The following is a 16213-nucleotide window of genomic DNA, read 5'->3' on the forward strand; positions in this document are numbered from 1 at the left end:
TGTAGACTGCGCTCATTTCATTTTTTTTTAAGGTACGTTCTGCCTTTTTTTAGCATGGGAGAAATAACCAAGTCAGCCCTAGTCGTCACTATCGTGCTGTGCTTGTATGACCAAACTAAATTGACAGAACGTCCTAACATATTGTGAACCTTTCCAACGAGCGCAATATTGAATTTCGTCTACAGCAATAGTCTCCCTTATATTGATTAAAATTTATTCGAATCTTACAGAATTGTTGCGCCATTGCGAGACTGGGCTATCTGATTTGACCTTCAAAGAATGCTACTGCTTTGAGTAAATGATTTAATTTTCAATCTCGAAAATGTATCGTGTATAATATGTAAAGCCACCTCGTCGTGATCTTAGGCTGTTACAGCGCATCCGTGTAAACCATTACATTATAAACTAGCGAACATTTAGGTAGTCCAATTCAGTGTGAACTCGCTTAAACACGATTTCACAATTTAATAGCCATTCCGGAATGAATGTAGTTCTTAAAACGTCGTTTTTTGCCCTCAGTGTCTATCTACCCTATTATAAAGTATTCCCTTACCCCAACCTACTTTTTACAGGTCTGAAAGAAGGTAACGAACTACACGATGTGTATAGTAGTGTCCGTATTGCGAAACTGTCTTCTTTCGAAACTACTTCCATGGTTTCACGCATTTTTGACCACAAGGATATAAGGTAGTATAGTGAAAGAGAAAAGTGTTTTCATTTTTTTTTTTATTAATTAGCTTATGACCTAAGCGACAGCGGGCACGGGCTGCGGCAGCGGCGCCGGCGCGAGCGAGCGGACGTCGCTAGTGGGCTCCAGCGGGACGGGCTCGTCCTTGGGCTCTGTCACCAGGATGTGGTCTGGCTGAGGCTTCTTCGGGCCGTTCTTGCCCTGTTGGTCCCACGGAAGCATGATCTTGACCTGCAGATACAAAATAACGATATTAGGAAAGACATGCCAGCATTTTTTCGTCGACTTATTTCTAACTTTCATATTAACTGTAATGTAATGTTAAATTGACAGTTTGTCAGTAGAACATAAATATTTTCTTTTACATAATTGGTAATGTCCAGCTTGCACCGTACCAGAGCCTGTACAGACAAGCCCTCCAATAAACAAGCTGATTCAATCTGCCACAAATATTAGACCTCAAGTCATTGAGAAACATGAAATCCCTGATATTGTGGTATACATAAAAATACTTCTTTGCAAGAAAATTTTATAGTTGTAGTCAAACTATCTATAAACTATGAAATGGAAGGTTAGTTACCTTGATTCCGAGCACTCCTTGCCTTAGAAGCACGTGTCGTGTGGCAGTGTTGACGTAGTCATTGCAGGGGTCACCAGAGTGGATCATGAGGCCATCCACAAACTTCATGGACTTGGCACGCTGACCACGCAGCTTGCCAGAGACGACGACCTCACAACCACGGGCTCCAGACTCCATGATGAAGCGGAGGACACCATAGCACGCACGACGTACAGCCAGACCTGATAAATAAAAATATTTTTATAGGTTTTTACAATTTTTCGTTTTCAGTATTAACTCTTCTTGCTTAATAACTTACACACATGCACAGATTCTATACCAATTAATTGGCTCCTCATAACAGGTTCTGTATAGTGGTGCTTTTAACCTACATTTCATAAACATTTATAAATAGTTAAATTACAATTACCAAATCGATAAAAATTACAACTACTATTTCAATCTAAAATACCTTTACTATCTATTATAATTCATTGTGTTCATTTCTGGATTATCTTTTATTTACTGTTTCTGAATGAGTGTTACTTATTACTTGAGATGTAACTTTAGGCTGCCAAAGCATAATGAGACTTGTTGCATGCCAAATAAGCTTAGGCATAGGTATTACATTAAGGTCATGGTTGGTTCAACTAGTAAATTTGCACGCTACCATGATTACCAATTCATAGGATGTAAGGGCAGTGAACTTATCGTTTTAAAAGTAAAGTTACAACTAGGGTTGCCAACTTTTTTTACAAGAAAAAAAGTATATTCAGGTCTATGAAGATTATCAAACAGTATTTTAGAAAAACGAACAGTATTTTATTTATTTATTGCTTTAAATACATATTTTTTTGAGCTTCTCGCACAACGTATTAATTCACAATCTTTTTTAAAAATTTCATATGCCTCATCACAATTTATATCAAAGTTAAAATAAATGAGGAGCTCGTTTTTTATTAATTTGATGGATGCTCTGTTTCTATCATCCCGCCACTTAGCATTCATTACTGAAAAAACTCTTTCAGTAAATGCTGAGGTGGCGGGAACAGAAAGTAGATATGAGACTATTTTTGTAATGTTTTTAAATTCTTCTGCAGTGTTAACTAATAAATGGCTCCATTTTTGGCCAGTACTCATTTCAGTAAAATTTTTGTCTTCTGATATTTTCTCATAAATTACTTTAAAATTTGTTAATTCTGAATATAAATCATCCATACCAATATTGAGTCTATATAAATTTAGATTATCTATAATTTTCTCAAAATGATCAAATGTCACTGCAGACTTCAATGACAAACAGCTAATTAAAGAAAGCCAATTAGTCTGACTGAAATCGAACCATTTCTCTAAATACAAATTAGCCTTTTCAATAAAAAGTATAAAGTTATTAATAGTTCTATTAAAAACTTCTTGGGAAGACTCTCTAATGGTATTTAAAACTTTTTTTGTTTCATGGCCAAAATAATTATCATTTTTTCTTTGAATTAGCTCAGTCTTTAAACCAGTCATAGTGTTATAAACATCTAAAATTGTTACATCATTTCCTTCTAATTTCTTAATTGTTTTATTGAAAACATTTAATATATGACTAGCATACAGAAGGTAACTATAAATAACTTTATTTTTAACATTATCATCTAACATTAATAAATTTTGAATAACCATTGGACAGTCAACATCCAAATCAACAAAGTAATTACAAATTGGTATCCAATTAAGCAAAATTGTATCAATCGCTGGTAAAAGTGACAGCCAACGAGTTCCTATGTGTCGTTTTATTTCATGAAACTCTCCTTCAGCAAGTGCTACAAATCTTTTTAATTCTTCTCTTCTGCATGCTGACACAGAAAAATGGCTATAGATTTTTAATATAATGTTCTCAATGTCATAATTTAAACAATTCATAGCATGTTTCACTGAATTGTGTACAATATGGGCATGACAATTTCCTTTTATTAAATCTGGAATAACCTCTAAAATGTTTGTATATAATGAATGATTATGTCCAAAATTTGCATTAGTATTGTCAGCGCTAAAACCAGATATTTGACTGAAAGGAAGTTCCAAAGACTCTAAGGAGTTTTTAATTGCTGAAAACATACCATTGGCAGATTCATCTGGATTTTCATAAAAAATCAATTAATTTTTGTTGTATTCCACTTTTAGGGGTAAAATATTGAACTACCAGAGGAAACAATTTAATATTTTTTTTATTGGAGGCATCAGTTTGCAGACAGTAAAATACATTGTCTTTATTTAACTGATCAATAACAGACTGCAAGGAATGTGGGCCAAGAACTTCGGTCACTAATGCCTCCATTTTTGTCCTAGCCAATCGTAAGTTAGTGGCTGTTTTGGAATCAACATAGATAATCTTATTTAATTTGATACTACAGTCCTGGCTATTGTATGATAAATTATGCTTGACAGTATGGTATGTCATCGCTAACTCAGCCGCTGCTAACTTGGTATCTTCATTAGAAGACAAGCCTGATGTAGAAGCAGAAGTTTTAGGAAAAAACTTTTGTAACAATCCACTAGATTTTCTCATTTCCATTTTTGCTTGGTGTTTTTTGCTGGTCAAGTGTTGTTTAACCTAAAAAAAACGGAAACGAAATATAGTAAAATAGTTACCTAAAATATCTTATTATTTAAGCAAAAATTGATAAGTGGAAATCAAGCAAGATGCAAACGAAAGTTCCGAACCTGCCCAACACCTGCGTGAGAAATTGTAAATGTTAAAGCACACATTTTGCATTTAGCATTATATTCGCACAGTGGATCACTCGTTAACCAGTCATATTGGCATTCCCATTCGTGCTTATATTTTTGCTTTACCTTCGATAGTTTGGCTTTCTTTCTTGGCGTTGTAGGAGTAGTGTCACTATCACTTTCCATCTTTTGTACACTAAGCTTATCACTACAGGGTTCACTCCACACAAAAAAAACGGTTAAATATTGATAACGAACTTAACGTAGTAGTAATTGTAACATACACGAATGACATGACACTGACAGTCTTGAATATTTGTCACTGACAGTGACAGTAGGCACACTGACAGTGACAGATTCGTTCAGAAACTTAGTGTGATTTGATTTGTTTTTAGCTGCAGCAGTGAGCGCGCAGTGAGCGCCCTCTGTCTGACAAAAAAAATTTTTGAGCGTCTGCTTCGATGCTGAAAACAGTATTTTTGTATACTTTTTTTTTGTAAAACAGTAAAAAGTATAATTTAGTGAAAAACAGTATAATACTGTTTAAACAGTATAGTTGGCAACCCTAGTTACAACACATATAATGATGAGCCTACACTTATTCCATTGAAAATTTGGCGGTAATTGATAACTTTGGATGATAGTCATAGTTTTGATTCATATAAACAAAAATACATGTGTGTTCAGTCAAAGTAAAATTTTGGCTCTGTTAACTTTAGCTGTAGGATTCTAGTATCTTAGTAGATAACGATTTAAAGCATGGAGCGGTAAACCTCAAAACAGGTGAAAGTAGTATTATCTTCATAACTAACCTCCAATGAGTTTGTATCTGAGCGACTCAGCCTGGGCGATGGCGCACAGACCACGGGTCGCGACCTTCTCAGCGTACAGCTCTACGGACTGCTCAGGGATGTTGAACCTCTTCTGAACGACAGATGTCAGCTCACGGATTCTGCGACCCTTCTCTCCGAGCACGCTCTGTGTCCTGGTAGCCATAATGATGATCTCCGAGCGAGTCGGAGTGACGCGCACCTCCACACCGGAGTAGCCATCCTCAGCAAGCTCCCTGGTCAAGAACTCATTGAGTTCCGCCTTGAAAACTCCGTCTCCGACGAACTGCAAATTCACCGAGAGGTTATGTTTTGGTCATGGCATTTTTACAAAATTTACCACCACACACTTCGTAAATATAAAAACCACGAGGGAAATTAACAGAATTAGTACATTAACGTTACAATGCTATAATACACAATAGAAAACACAATGTCCAAGTGCAGATGACAAGTACTGAAATATCCACTATCATCACAAGTTTCACAACTTTATCAAACCCATTATTTCATTATATAGGCTCCTCAGATATTGTTAAATATTTTGTGGCATGTATTTTAACTTATTTAACACTGAATTCAACGTACTTTTCGCTTTTTGGAAATGTTGTTCACCGCCATGATTGCAACGGGAGCGAAGGAAAAGGCCGGAAACAGATTATACAAACGTCAATGTCAATTTCGATTTCGTTCGGAAATTGTCTGTACTCATTGTCATTAAATGAATTATAAGAGTATAAGTTGAAATTAATTTGTATGTTACAGAAATTAAAAGAAAATCAAATTAGTCTACTTATAACTAAGAATATTAGTAGAAAAACAAACATGAAACTATAAGTATTTTTATTCACTCTTCTTACGCGAGCAAAATAATGTCTTTGTACGCGAATCCTTGTTTTCCGATTGTCGGGATTTCTGTAATGAGTTTTGCTTATCTCTTATGCAAACTACTTCAATATTAATTGCTTGCTATTTTTTTCAAGTTAAATTAAAAGGCTTTTTTATTTAACAATGACGTTTTTGTTAAATTTTATTCGAACTTCACAAAAGTCACATCATCAAACAGCGTGACAGTCCCATTTTTGACGAAATTTTATAATTTTCAACCGGCTTCTAAAAGGTCGAGTTCCCAAGTCTATATAACTTTTTTGTTTGTTACATCAGAACTTCGGACTGAATGAACCTATTACTTTTTATTCTTTTTTCATTTTACCTAAAAAATCCCTTATTTCGTTAAGTTTAGCTCAGTATTTTTTATTTGAAGTCGGTTGCATATATTTAATATTAAAACAAATTTGTTTATTGAGATCAATAGTTGGGGCAGATCTGCAAGAAAGGTTCTGCTTCCATCATTCTACATCTAATATATAAAATTCCCGTATCACGATGTTAGTTACCGTACTCCTCTGAAACGGCTTAACCGACTTTTACCAAATTTTATATGCGTATCCTGTAGGTCTGAGAATCGGCTAACATCTATATCTAGGCAAAACAATGTTTGCTGCGTCAGCTAGTATTGTATAATTCTGCATCCATCATTCTGCATCCATCATTCTGCATCCATCATCCTGCATCCATCATTCCACATTTATCACAATTTTTTTATCGTCCATCATCCACCGTCATAATAACAGACAAGATTTTATTGTCTTTTTATAAATAACATTATGAAGGTTTGTGCACCCATCGTTTGTACTACATGTTTTTCCGTTTTTCCCACAGTCCGTGATCAGAATTAAGTGTTTATGTTTTAGTATACGAAGGACTGATTCAATACTTTTATTGGACCCTCCACGACCAACGTCTGTTCTCCTATGGCGCCGGGTGGATGGTTTACTGTCGTCCCAGAATTAGGCGAGGAGGGCGTCGCTCTTTCCACGTCAGCCTGCACCCAACACTAGAAAGTGTACTGGTGGTGCTGCTCGGCGGAACACGGATGCAGCACGGACACAGATGACGTAGCACGGGGGTTTAGTTTGAGTTAATAAGAATCTGACACTACCCGGTCTCCTCTTACCAAAAAAAGCGGCGGATGCCCGAAACCATATTTGATTAAAGTTCCCAAGAATCCTTTTGCCGTTGGTCCTGTGTACGCCTTTAATAACGACCGGGTCTCTTTTCATGAAACTATCCTTCAAATGAAAAGAGATACAAATATAAATAGATTTCTTTTTTACCAAGTCTAAATGTCTAAAGACAAGGTATGCAGGTCGTTAGTGTTGCATATAATGGGTTTGGAAAAGGGTGCTGAAATAATGACACAGATTTATTCAATGCAATTTATTCATTACTCAAGATCTTTTCATTACATACAAACGCACCATATACTTAGCATAACAATAATTTATTTATGGACAATATTGCCCTAATGTTTAAATTATCCAAAGTAGACTTGTCATGCAAAATAATGAGTCCTGCACAACATAGACAAAATTACAAAGAACAGTCGAACATTTATAAATTTTAATCAGTGGTTAGTTGAAAAAGCATGTGCACATAGAATTACAATTTAGGGAATGTGAAACATTAACTAATGTTAATTATAACAATGTTGAACAAGTTAACGAATCTATTTCCTATCATAGATTATTTAAATGAGCGTCCTAGCGCGGGAAACCAATTTCGTATTTGTACCTACACCGATTCCATATTTTCTACTAAATAATAAATACAATTAACATTACAAAACACAGATTACACATAAATAAATCGGATATACATCCTATAACAAACTGCATCGTGTGAAGATGCTAAAATAACAGACAAGTTCTAAAACTTAACTATTTCCTATTAATTTCAAATGCTACTGGGTCTATCGAGCAGAAGTACGTTAGGCAAGCTGAAGCGGATCGCGGCGCGTGGTCAGTAGCACTTGAATTACATTTACTCTGAAATCATGACGAAACTGTAATCCTCTCAAAATACTTATTAAAATGCTGATCGCGTTCATCAAACTAAGCCTACTGCGAAACTACAATATTCTACAATTACTAAGTCTAGTTTATCGGTATTATATTACTATCGTACGCTCAACAATGTTATATTGTTAATTATAACGTAATGACGTCGTTACACTAGGCGATATCTTTGTTAGAGCGAAGGCGGTAGTAGGTTTCATACATTTTATATGCGTGGACTATCAAGTTTTGAAACAAACAGCCGTGTAATTCAAAGTAAATACTAGTTTCAAAATAGTTGACTGAACAATGTTTATTGCCAGTTGTAAAATTACGAACACATGTAACTAGATTATCTACGTATTTTGAAATAGAAGCGTCGGTAAAAATAAGATTATAATAAATTTGAATTAAATTAGCAACTTTTATAATTAGATACAATGCTTACAATTGATGTAGCTTACATTTAAATGGACAGTGATAATTATTATACAAGGTGTATCTTAACCTACTAAATAAAAACGTAATTTTTTTTTATTCTAATCCAACATTCACGACCTATATCTTTAATCTTATTAATAATGGACAGAATTGCGTGTAGCGTGTGTTTGATAAAAAAAAATGGGAGTCGCGTGATTTAGTTAAAAGAATTTATACTCTTGACAGTGCCAGGGATAGAAGTTAATATCTTTTTGATCACACTGAAACTGCAGTAACTAGGTTACATCTCTGTACAGGTGGTTCGAAAAGTGTTTTATATATTCTAGTTATAATTTTAATTGTATCTTAAAGCCACAGCGTTATGTTATAGAATTTTGACAAATAATATCTAAAACCAGAAAGCTATAGGATATAGGCAAGGACTTGCTAGTTTTGAAATAAAAGGACTAACAAAAGACAACTACAGAAAAAAGACATTCTAGGAGAAGCATAGACAACTAGTTGACTAGATTAATAAATAGGAGGTAGGATCTACGTGTAACTGGGTACGCTACGGCTACAGAGGGACGTGAGTTCAAGGGTTCAAGTCATTTGTACAATTATCTAATAACTACATGAATAATTCGACTATAGAATTTTTCTAGAAAACATTTTTATCTAAAACTAGAAGAATCCTCTTTACCGCGAAATTGTTAAACCGTTCATATTACAAGTACTATCGAGTGAAGGTACCGGTTTGTCAGGAGGAAGTAGTTCGATTGAAGCATAGTTATGAATGAATTATTAGTAGTCTTGTAGTATATAGTCACTGATCTGTCTCTCATATTTTACTGTTAATTTTAGTTTTGGCACAGAAATAGGAAAATGACGAAGAATAAACTTTCGTATGTCTAGGTGTGCATTTAAGCCTAAATCACAGAACGAAGGAGCGGTGCTGGCGTAGTGATGCAAAAATATAGTTTATAATTGCTTGTTTATTAAATACAATGTCACACGACGTATGCGTAAAAAACTATGCTTTTTGTAACGAACTGTGACGTCACTTAGCCGTAACACAACTATATGTAGCATTTATAATTACAAATATAGTCTAAACTCGTCCTAACGTTATATTGACATAGTTTAATTAGCGAAAATGTCTACAGTATTGGCACTTCCGCGCTGTTGTACCGCCGATCGACTACAGTAATGCTATATTGATAAAATGTAAGAAATGGAGTTGTTGCAGGATTGGTTACTACCAGCATGCTTTAATGTATGGCTAAGAAGCAGGATACAAACTCCAAAACTACTAACAGCAATACAAATGGAATAAGGTAAAATAAAAGAAACAAAATAATTCGCTATAACCATTTAATAAAAACCAAAAATAATTACAACAACGTCAATTATTTATCATAATAATCAAAATTAAGTACTTGTTTACCCACCACCATTAAAATAGCACAAGAGTAAAATATAGGAATGTTTCAATTAATTTCAAATAACTAGGAATGAAGGATAGAGCAAGCACGATTGATAATTTAAATACTTTCGAAATATATTCAATTAAGATAGCTAGATAGAAAGTGATTTATAAGTAAGAAAATATTGCACTTGCAAAGTCAATAAAAATAAATAATACAGATAAAATCTCGAAAAAACTAAAATGGACGTCATCAACAGGAGATCTTAGTTACATAAATAAAATCATAAACACACTATATTGCGTAAAGTTATTTATCTTTCCCTATGGCACTACATAAATAATTTATTGTAAATTAATTGCTTCACGTAATAAAAATCAACATTAGTATTGGCGGCCAAAGCCTGAAGGACTACGATACAGCAGAGAGTTTTATTAAGATTGAAGTGATTTTTCAGACAAGACAACCATATTCCTTCAACCTTTGGCGCTACACTGTATATTTACTACACTCTATGAACTACACTATTGCATTAAACAAAAATATCTATAGTTTAAGTAATTTATTTGCGTTGGCAACATTTATATGTTTTAAGTCGAGGCCCAAAAGCCAATAGTAATAGGCAGGTGGAACAATGACAATAAATCAATGCGACTTCATTTTGACTTAATATTACAATATATAAGTACTGCAAATAAGTAATTTATAAATACGATTACACTCAAAAAGTCTTCAAATAAAATAAATTGAAATTTCATAGATCTGTACAAAATAAATATGGAATGTTTTGAAGTCGTATGATTTAAATATATCTTTACATTTTAATACAATTAATTGTTGCTAAATAAATCATAATAAAATCATTGGAATGTCAATGTAACTTAAGACTAATTAAGTACTTACTTGCCACTTGCTAATTACCTTTTTCATCCAATACAGCATTAGTGTGACGAAAACGTTTTTACAACCCAACAAGATATCAATAATTTAAAGGTTTATCCAGTGTGGTGGTTTTAAACATAATTGGTGACCGACGTCTTGTATTGAAACAACCACAATGAACTTAGTATTAATAACACTGTTCTTCACTATCCAACGCATTTAATTACTTTGCTATATAAGTAGATCGCCGTTTAGAGAATATAATCTCAATATAAATTAATTTAGTACATGTTGAGCTTAGCCGGCTATATAAAAATTTCGAACTACCCGCGTTTAGACGATTTGTATTTAAAATAGTGAAGAACGGCGGTTTTATCGTAATAGCCTTATTCTATTACGTTCTATCGCCTAATCTGAGCTTAACATCGTTAACTAGCTGCGAACGGTAAAGCCTAAGACAGACTTGTAGCATCTGACGCTATCTGACGAAATTGACATTGCCTTAGTAACCTAGGTGATCAATTTGAGTCATGGGGCCGCGTCGTATGGTACAAGCATGTCGCTCTGGTAATTGAATTATTTTCATTAATATTATGAACTAGGATAGCGCACCGCTTAGTACCGCTGTTGGTACTCGTGGTGCCATCTGTTGAAGTCTATGTGGAATACAACCAGGGAGCCATTCTCGAGACCCGCTAACAGGAACCTGGAAACAGATAATTATAGGAAATTGTAGTTTTATAATGTTGAACACAGTCAAGTTATAAAAGTTAAATGTTGATAAAAACATTTCTAAAAACATGTTTTCAAATGTCACTCCATTAAAATTTTACCAAAACAAGTCCAGCCGCGTTTTCAGCCTGCTAGCTTATCGAGAGGTGCCTTAAAATGCAATTACAAAATTCGAACCGGAACGACAAACAAACAAACATACAAGAAAGTGAGTATATAAAAACGTGGGAATTTAGTAAATTAAATTCTAAGTAAAAAGTGTTGTTGTTAAGTATAAGAAGTCATACTTCTGGTCGTGTGAGAGCGCGAGGCTGCAGACGGGCGCGCCGGCGGGCGGGAAGGCGTACAGCGGCGCCAGCGTGAAGGCGCGCCACACCTCCACCACGCCCGCGTCGCCGCCGCACACCAGGTACTCGCCGCAGCGGGACAACACCAGGCACTGCGCAACACACCCAGTTACAAATATTCAATACTAGTTTGCCTTATCACCCGGGTAAAGTTAGTCGCAGCTACAATAAGTTACCAAAATTGGTCCAGCCTTTTGAGTGAAAACAGATAGCAAACAATATTTTTACTCTATAATTCATCCATATAAACTGTGATATTTAATTTCGACTGGTCCACAAATATTAGCTGTGGTAATCTGCAGTAGCAATCCGGTTTTGTATCCGGCAATAAGGCAAAAAACACTCCGATGATTTTGATGATAAAGTCTTCCCTAAAGAAAAGGTCCAATAACAACACAGTCGAGGTAAGGAAAGTGTACGAACCTGGAAGTTATCGTTATGCGTCTCGTGCCTGAGCCGGCGGCCATTGAGTGTGAATGCGGCGAGGTGTCCCTTAGCGTAGGCGACCACCACCACGCCCTCGCGCGACAGCGCCAGCTGCTGCGGCCCGCACACGCCCTCCGCCGCCGACAGCCCGCGCAGGACCTCGCCGAACGTCGTGTGGATCAGGACTGGGCCGTCTGCCACACGAACATACATGTTAGGGACATGTTGCTTGTAGGATTTTTTAAGAGGAATGGTTTGGATTAGCTTCAGGCATAATTGGATTTAATGTGAACAAATTGGAATCGTGAAGATGGAAAATAATACAGCACAAGCCTCTTCCCGTATAGGAAAGGTTTGAACATTAGTCACCACGCTAGCTCACTGCGGGTTGCCGATTTCAGATTCCAATATTTGGAATCCGTTTAATTTCCTCACTATGTTTTCCTTCACCGTTCGTCTTTGAAAAGCCACATTTTTACTGTGCTTGCGTAGAGATCGAAAGTGCACCTCGTGCATACCATGCATACAACCACAACTCAGAAAGTTATGCCAAGAGTAATCTCCACTGTTACAATTTCAACCGAACTGCCTCTGGATACTCACTGACTGATGATGAGATGACGAGCCCCAGTTCAGCGGAGACCAGCACACCGTTGATGGGCGCGTCGTGTCCCGTCAGCGTGACGCGCGGCGCGGGGGTCTCGCCCTCGCCCACGATGCCGCCGTGACGGGCTGACCTGCGGGGGAAATCATGTTGCAGTTACTTTTGGATGCAACATGCTACATTATTGAAGAGTAGTACCAAAGAAGTATTAGCAAACGGAACATGACTGTTTGGGATGGTAATACAAGAGCATCCGTTTTGAGGAAACTGTGAAGAAGCCAGAATTAAATTATAATGTTAACGTTTTTGCAGTTTTACATAATAATTTGTCCTTTTTAGAATTTCTACCAAGATGAAATCGGAGACGAAATACTTTAAGCGCTTTTTGAGAAATTGATTTAAATTCATTTATAAAAGGGGAAAAAGTATCGAATTGTTTTACTAGAATTTAGTTTCAGCTCCAATAGTATATTACATAGTATCACAAGGTTGTAGATTCTGCCTTACCAGTGCCACAGCAGCACAGTGCAGTCCTCTGACCCGGACGCTATGTAGCAGTCAGACGTGATGTTACACTCCGAGCGACACACGCACGTCACCACGCCGTAGTGACCGAATATTATTTGTACTATTTTTGCTATTGACAAGAAAAGATACATCATTAAAAATTAAAACGTACTTTTAACAGATTATCCAAAAAATGTTAAAGTTTTCGTTATTTCAGGATTAAATTGGCAATCAATTCTCATAGTTTCTCTGCCATCAGGCACTGATAGTCGAAATATGTATGAAAAGTGACTACCGTACATCAAAGTTAAAGTCAATAGAAAGGGATAGCTTAGCGATCGAATTAATTTTATAGCAGGTATATAACATAGCTTTTCATAAACTCAGTTATGTAATAAACAGAAAATAATATTGGAGTTGACTCAGTAAAGTAAATGACTGTTGTCAGTTTAATTGTAATAAATTGTCAATAAAATTCGTGACACATACCAGTCTCGGTAGAGAAGACTCTGAAGCTGTTGTCCCAGAAGCCTGCGGCGATGAGGAAGCGCGAGTCCACGGTGGTCACGAAGCAGTTGCTGCGCGCGCGCACGCGCTGGGAGAAGTTGTCGCCCAGCTGGCGCCGCGAGAGGGCCTGCGCGCCGCCCGCCGCTGTAAGGAAAGGTGTTCTTGTTGTATATCATACTATGATGTTATGTTTAACTTCCTTTCTTCTTTTTGTATGTACATTTTTGCATTTGTTTATATTTTTGCAAAGATGGTTGGGCTAGATCTCCTTCTCTTAATTTCATTTAACAAAAAATTCACAGAAAAGTTTCTTTTCATATCCAATGCTTATTTGTTTAAGAAATCCCATCCAGCAGACCTGAGAAAGGAGCAGCTAATTAGAAACAGCTTCTGCCACCGTAGCTTCACCAGGCATAATAGGACATCAGACAATCAGGCATTTGGAAGCAGAACATCTTGGGTGTTGGAGGGAATCGATGGTTGAGAGGAAGAAAACTGTCATGTATTTTTTTATCAATGTGTTGGTAATGTGGTATAGTTTGAAGGTAGTGTCTCACCCCAGACGGGGTCCATGAGCAGCGGGTGGTGCGGGTGGTGCGCGTGGTCGGGCGGGTGGCGCGGCGCGTGCGGCGCGTGCGGCGCGAGCGGCGCGTGCGCGCAGCCGCCGCCCGCCCAGCGGTGCGCCGCGAACGCGCGGGCCGCGCTCACCTGCGGGATACATACACATACTATACTATCACTTCGAGTATAACATACAAAGTATATGAGGAGACGAATTAAAATGGAATAAATCGAAAATTTTAAATTGTATTTTCTTTTAAATATTTATGTATTGGAGCAATATTAAAATACGTTCAGGTCGCGCGTTTCATATTAAAATCGAATGTAAAACGTGAATGTTTTTACTATTCATTGCTGATTATAATAACTCAAAAACTTATAAATAGTTCTTAACAAAGAAATTAGGTACAGAAAGTTGAGTAATTTGGAAATAGGAAGTTGACACCTTGGAACCGCGCACCTAGAGTCGTTATTGTAACGTTTTAAAAGAGCTTAGAAAATGGCCTATTTGAAATAAAAACTTTTTGACTTTGATTTGATTTAATGTCTTTGACATGAATTCAGATATTTTATAACCAGTTTAGACTATCCTTCTTCGTATCTTACCGTGACAACAGCCGGCATCGCCAATTGTGGGTACGTGTTAGCTGAGACGTGTACTACAGCGGCGTTCGAAGGCAGCTTCAGTCGGAGGCAGACGTCATCAGGCGCGGCCGCGAACATGAGCGGCGCCAGGTGCATGGTGGAGGCGCGCGGCGGGTGCGGCTCGCTCAGCAGCTGCGCCGGCGTCTGCCCGAAGCTGCGGATCTGGTCCTCGATGGCGGCGCGAGTCACAGGCTCCGTGATCTGGTCGAGCCGGACCCCGCCTTCGTATGTCAAGTAGTAGAATACGTTTGTCGCACGGACCGCTTCGGGACCTGGGGAAGAGTCATTTGCATTATGATGAGGGTCATTTTCATCATACATTGTAGTCTGTAAGAAGTTTTTAATAAAAAGTACAATAATATGGGGCATATTTGAACACTTCGGCAATTTGTTTGGTAAGACTTCTGATATATACATAGTATAGGATCCCTAACCTCTTTGCTTATAGCCAAATATGAGATCAATCCACTGATGCAGCTGGCAGCTGACAAACTCGGACTCCAGCGCCATGCGGTTGATGCGCACGAACTCCTCGGCGGAGGAGGCCCAGGGCGGCAGGATGACGTCACCGGAGGGGGACTCCGGGATGCCCAGCCGGTAGCCAGAGCTGTTCACCAGCATCTCCGGGAGGAAGAACAGCTCTGGTATTAGTTCCTGTTGAAGAATAAGATATATCATGAAATCGTCCTTTTTCGCCCACCATCAAATTGGCATCGTAAAGTTGGGCACCAATAGAGGGCCAAACGATACAACGAATCCATCTTGCTATAATAAATATATCTTACGTTATTTGAGAAACATTTCCAACTCTTAACTCTGATAATTAAGCTTAGGAGTAAGTAGATTAAGTAGGATATTAATTGTTGTTACAATTTGCTTGGTTATGTTATATGATACCTTAACATCAGAGGTGTCCCGCTGGCAGTTCTTCCACGACATAGCGATGGAAGAGAACAGCCTGTTGGGGTGGTCGAACTTGCCACCCTGTAGCGCGAGGAACATCGTCGTCATTGGCTCCTGAAAAAATAATAAAAATACATCATTTGTCTTCTTACATTTTCGTCTGGCAGCAAACTTGCACAGCTGTGGTGTCGCGGGTGATCATTTTACCATGTAAAGACACGTTAGTCGTTACAGTATTTTTTTCCAGTAATTTTGGTTTCATTATAACATACTAAAACGTTCCTCATTCAGACCGTGTCAAACGAAATCTATTTTCGCCAGTGATTACCATTTTTTATCTTGTCTCCGTGTCACTTAGTACCGCGCGCTTGCATCTGTCGCGGTATGTCGGCAAGTTGCGCACGATTGTTTTGACGCGTACACTTTTAGTACCGACGTCTTAATGCATCCACTAATTTACAGTGATCGGTAGCAAAACCCTGTTCTTTGAAGATGCCTTTAATGTTATTATAGTACCACTAGAGCATTGTTTAAAGACTTACAGACTGCAACTTGAAATAACA

General features: G+C 37.3%; 2 protein-coding genes and 1 long non-coding RNA gene across 9 annotated transcripts in view; all 3 read right to left on the bottom strand.

Annotated features, from left to right (window-relative positions):
* Nucleotides 1-709: 709 nt before the first annotated feature.
* On the bottom strand, nt 710-5493 carry LOC113502978 (40S ribosomal protein S3). The gene is made up of 4 exons (XM_026884761.1): nt 5381-5493; nt 4775-5078; nt 1269-1489; nt 710-919 (listed from the first exon to the last, which is right to left on the bottom strand). The coding sequence occupies exons 1-4, from the start codon at nt 5411-5413 to the stop codon at nt 746-748; spliced, it is 732 nt and encodes a 243-aa protein (XP_026740562.1). The 5' UTR covers nt 5414-5493; the 3' UTR covers nt 710-745.
* LOC113502980 lies at nt 3441-4768 on the bottom strand. Its single transcript, XR_003401398.1, has 2 exons — nt 3957-4768; nt 3441-3846 (listed from the first exon to the last, which is right to left on the bottom strand). It is a non-coding gene; the product is annotated as an uncharacterized LOC113502980 (long non-coding RNA).
* Nucleotides 5494-9469: 3976 nt separating the features above from the next.
* The window catches only part of LOC113502961 (neurobeachin), a 363451-nt gene continuing 356707 nt past the window's right edge, over nt 9470-16213 (bottom strand). For all 7 annotated transcript variants that reach the window (XM_026884732.1, XM_026884730.1, XM_026884728.1 and 4 more), the window contains exons 44-53: nt 15645-15764; nt 15182-15401; nt 14709-15019; nt 14099-14249; nt 13524-13685; nt 13035-13164; nt 12527-12660; nt 11921-12117; nt 11438-11589; nt 9470-11124 (exon numbers count right to left, since the gene is read on the bottom strand). In XM_026884732.1, the coding sequence (XP_026740533.1) occupies nt 11034-11124; nt 11438-11589; nt 11921-12117; nt 12527-12660; nt 13035-13164; nt 13524-13685; nt 14099-14249; nt 14709-15019; nt 15182-15401; nt 15645-15764 (1668 nt within the window). In that variant the 3' untranslated portion in view covers nt 9470-11033. The remainder of the gene's footprint in view (nt 11125-11437; nt 11590-11920; nt 12118-12526; nt 12661-13034; nt 13165-13523; nt 13686-14098; nt 14250-14708; nt 15020-15181; nt 15402-15644; nt 15765-16213) is intronic.

Source organism: Trichoplusia ni, chromosome 18, assembly GCF_003590095.1.
Source record: "Trichoplusia ni isolate ovarian cell line Hi5 chromosome 18, tn1, whole genome shotgun sequence".
In the NCBI taxonomy this organism is placed as follows: Eukaryota; Metazoa; Arthropoda; class Insecta; order Lepidoptera; family Noctuidae; genus Trichoplusia; species Trichoplusia ni.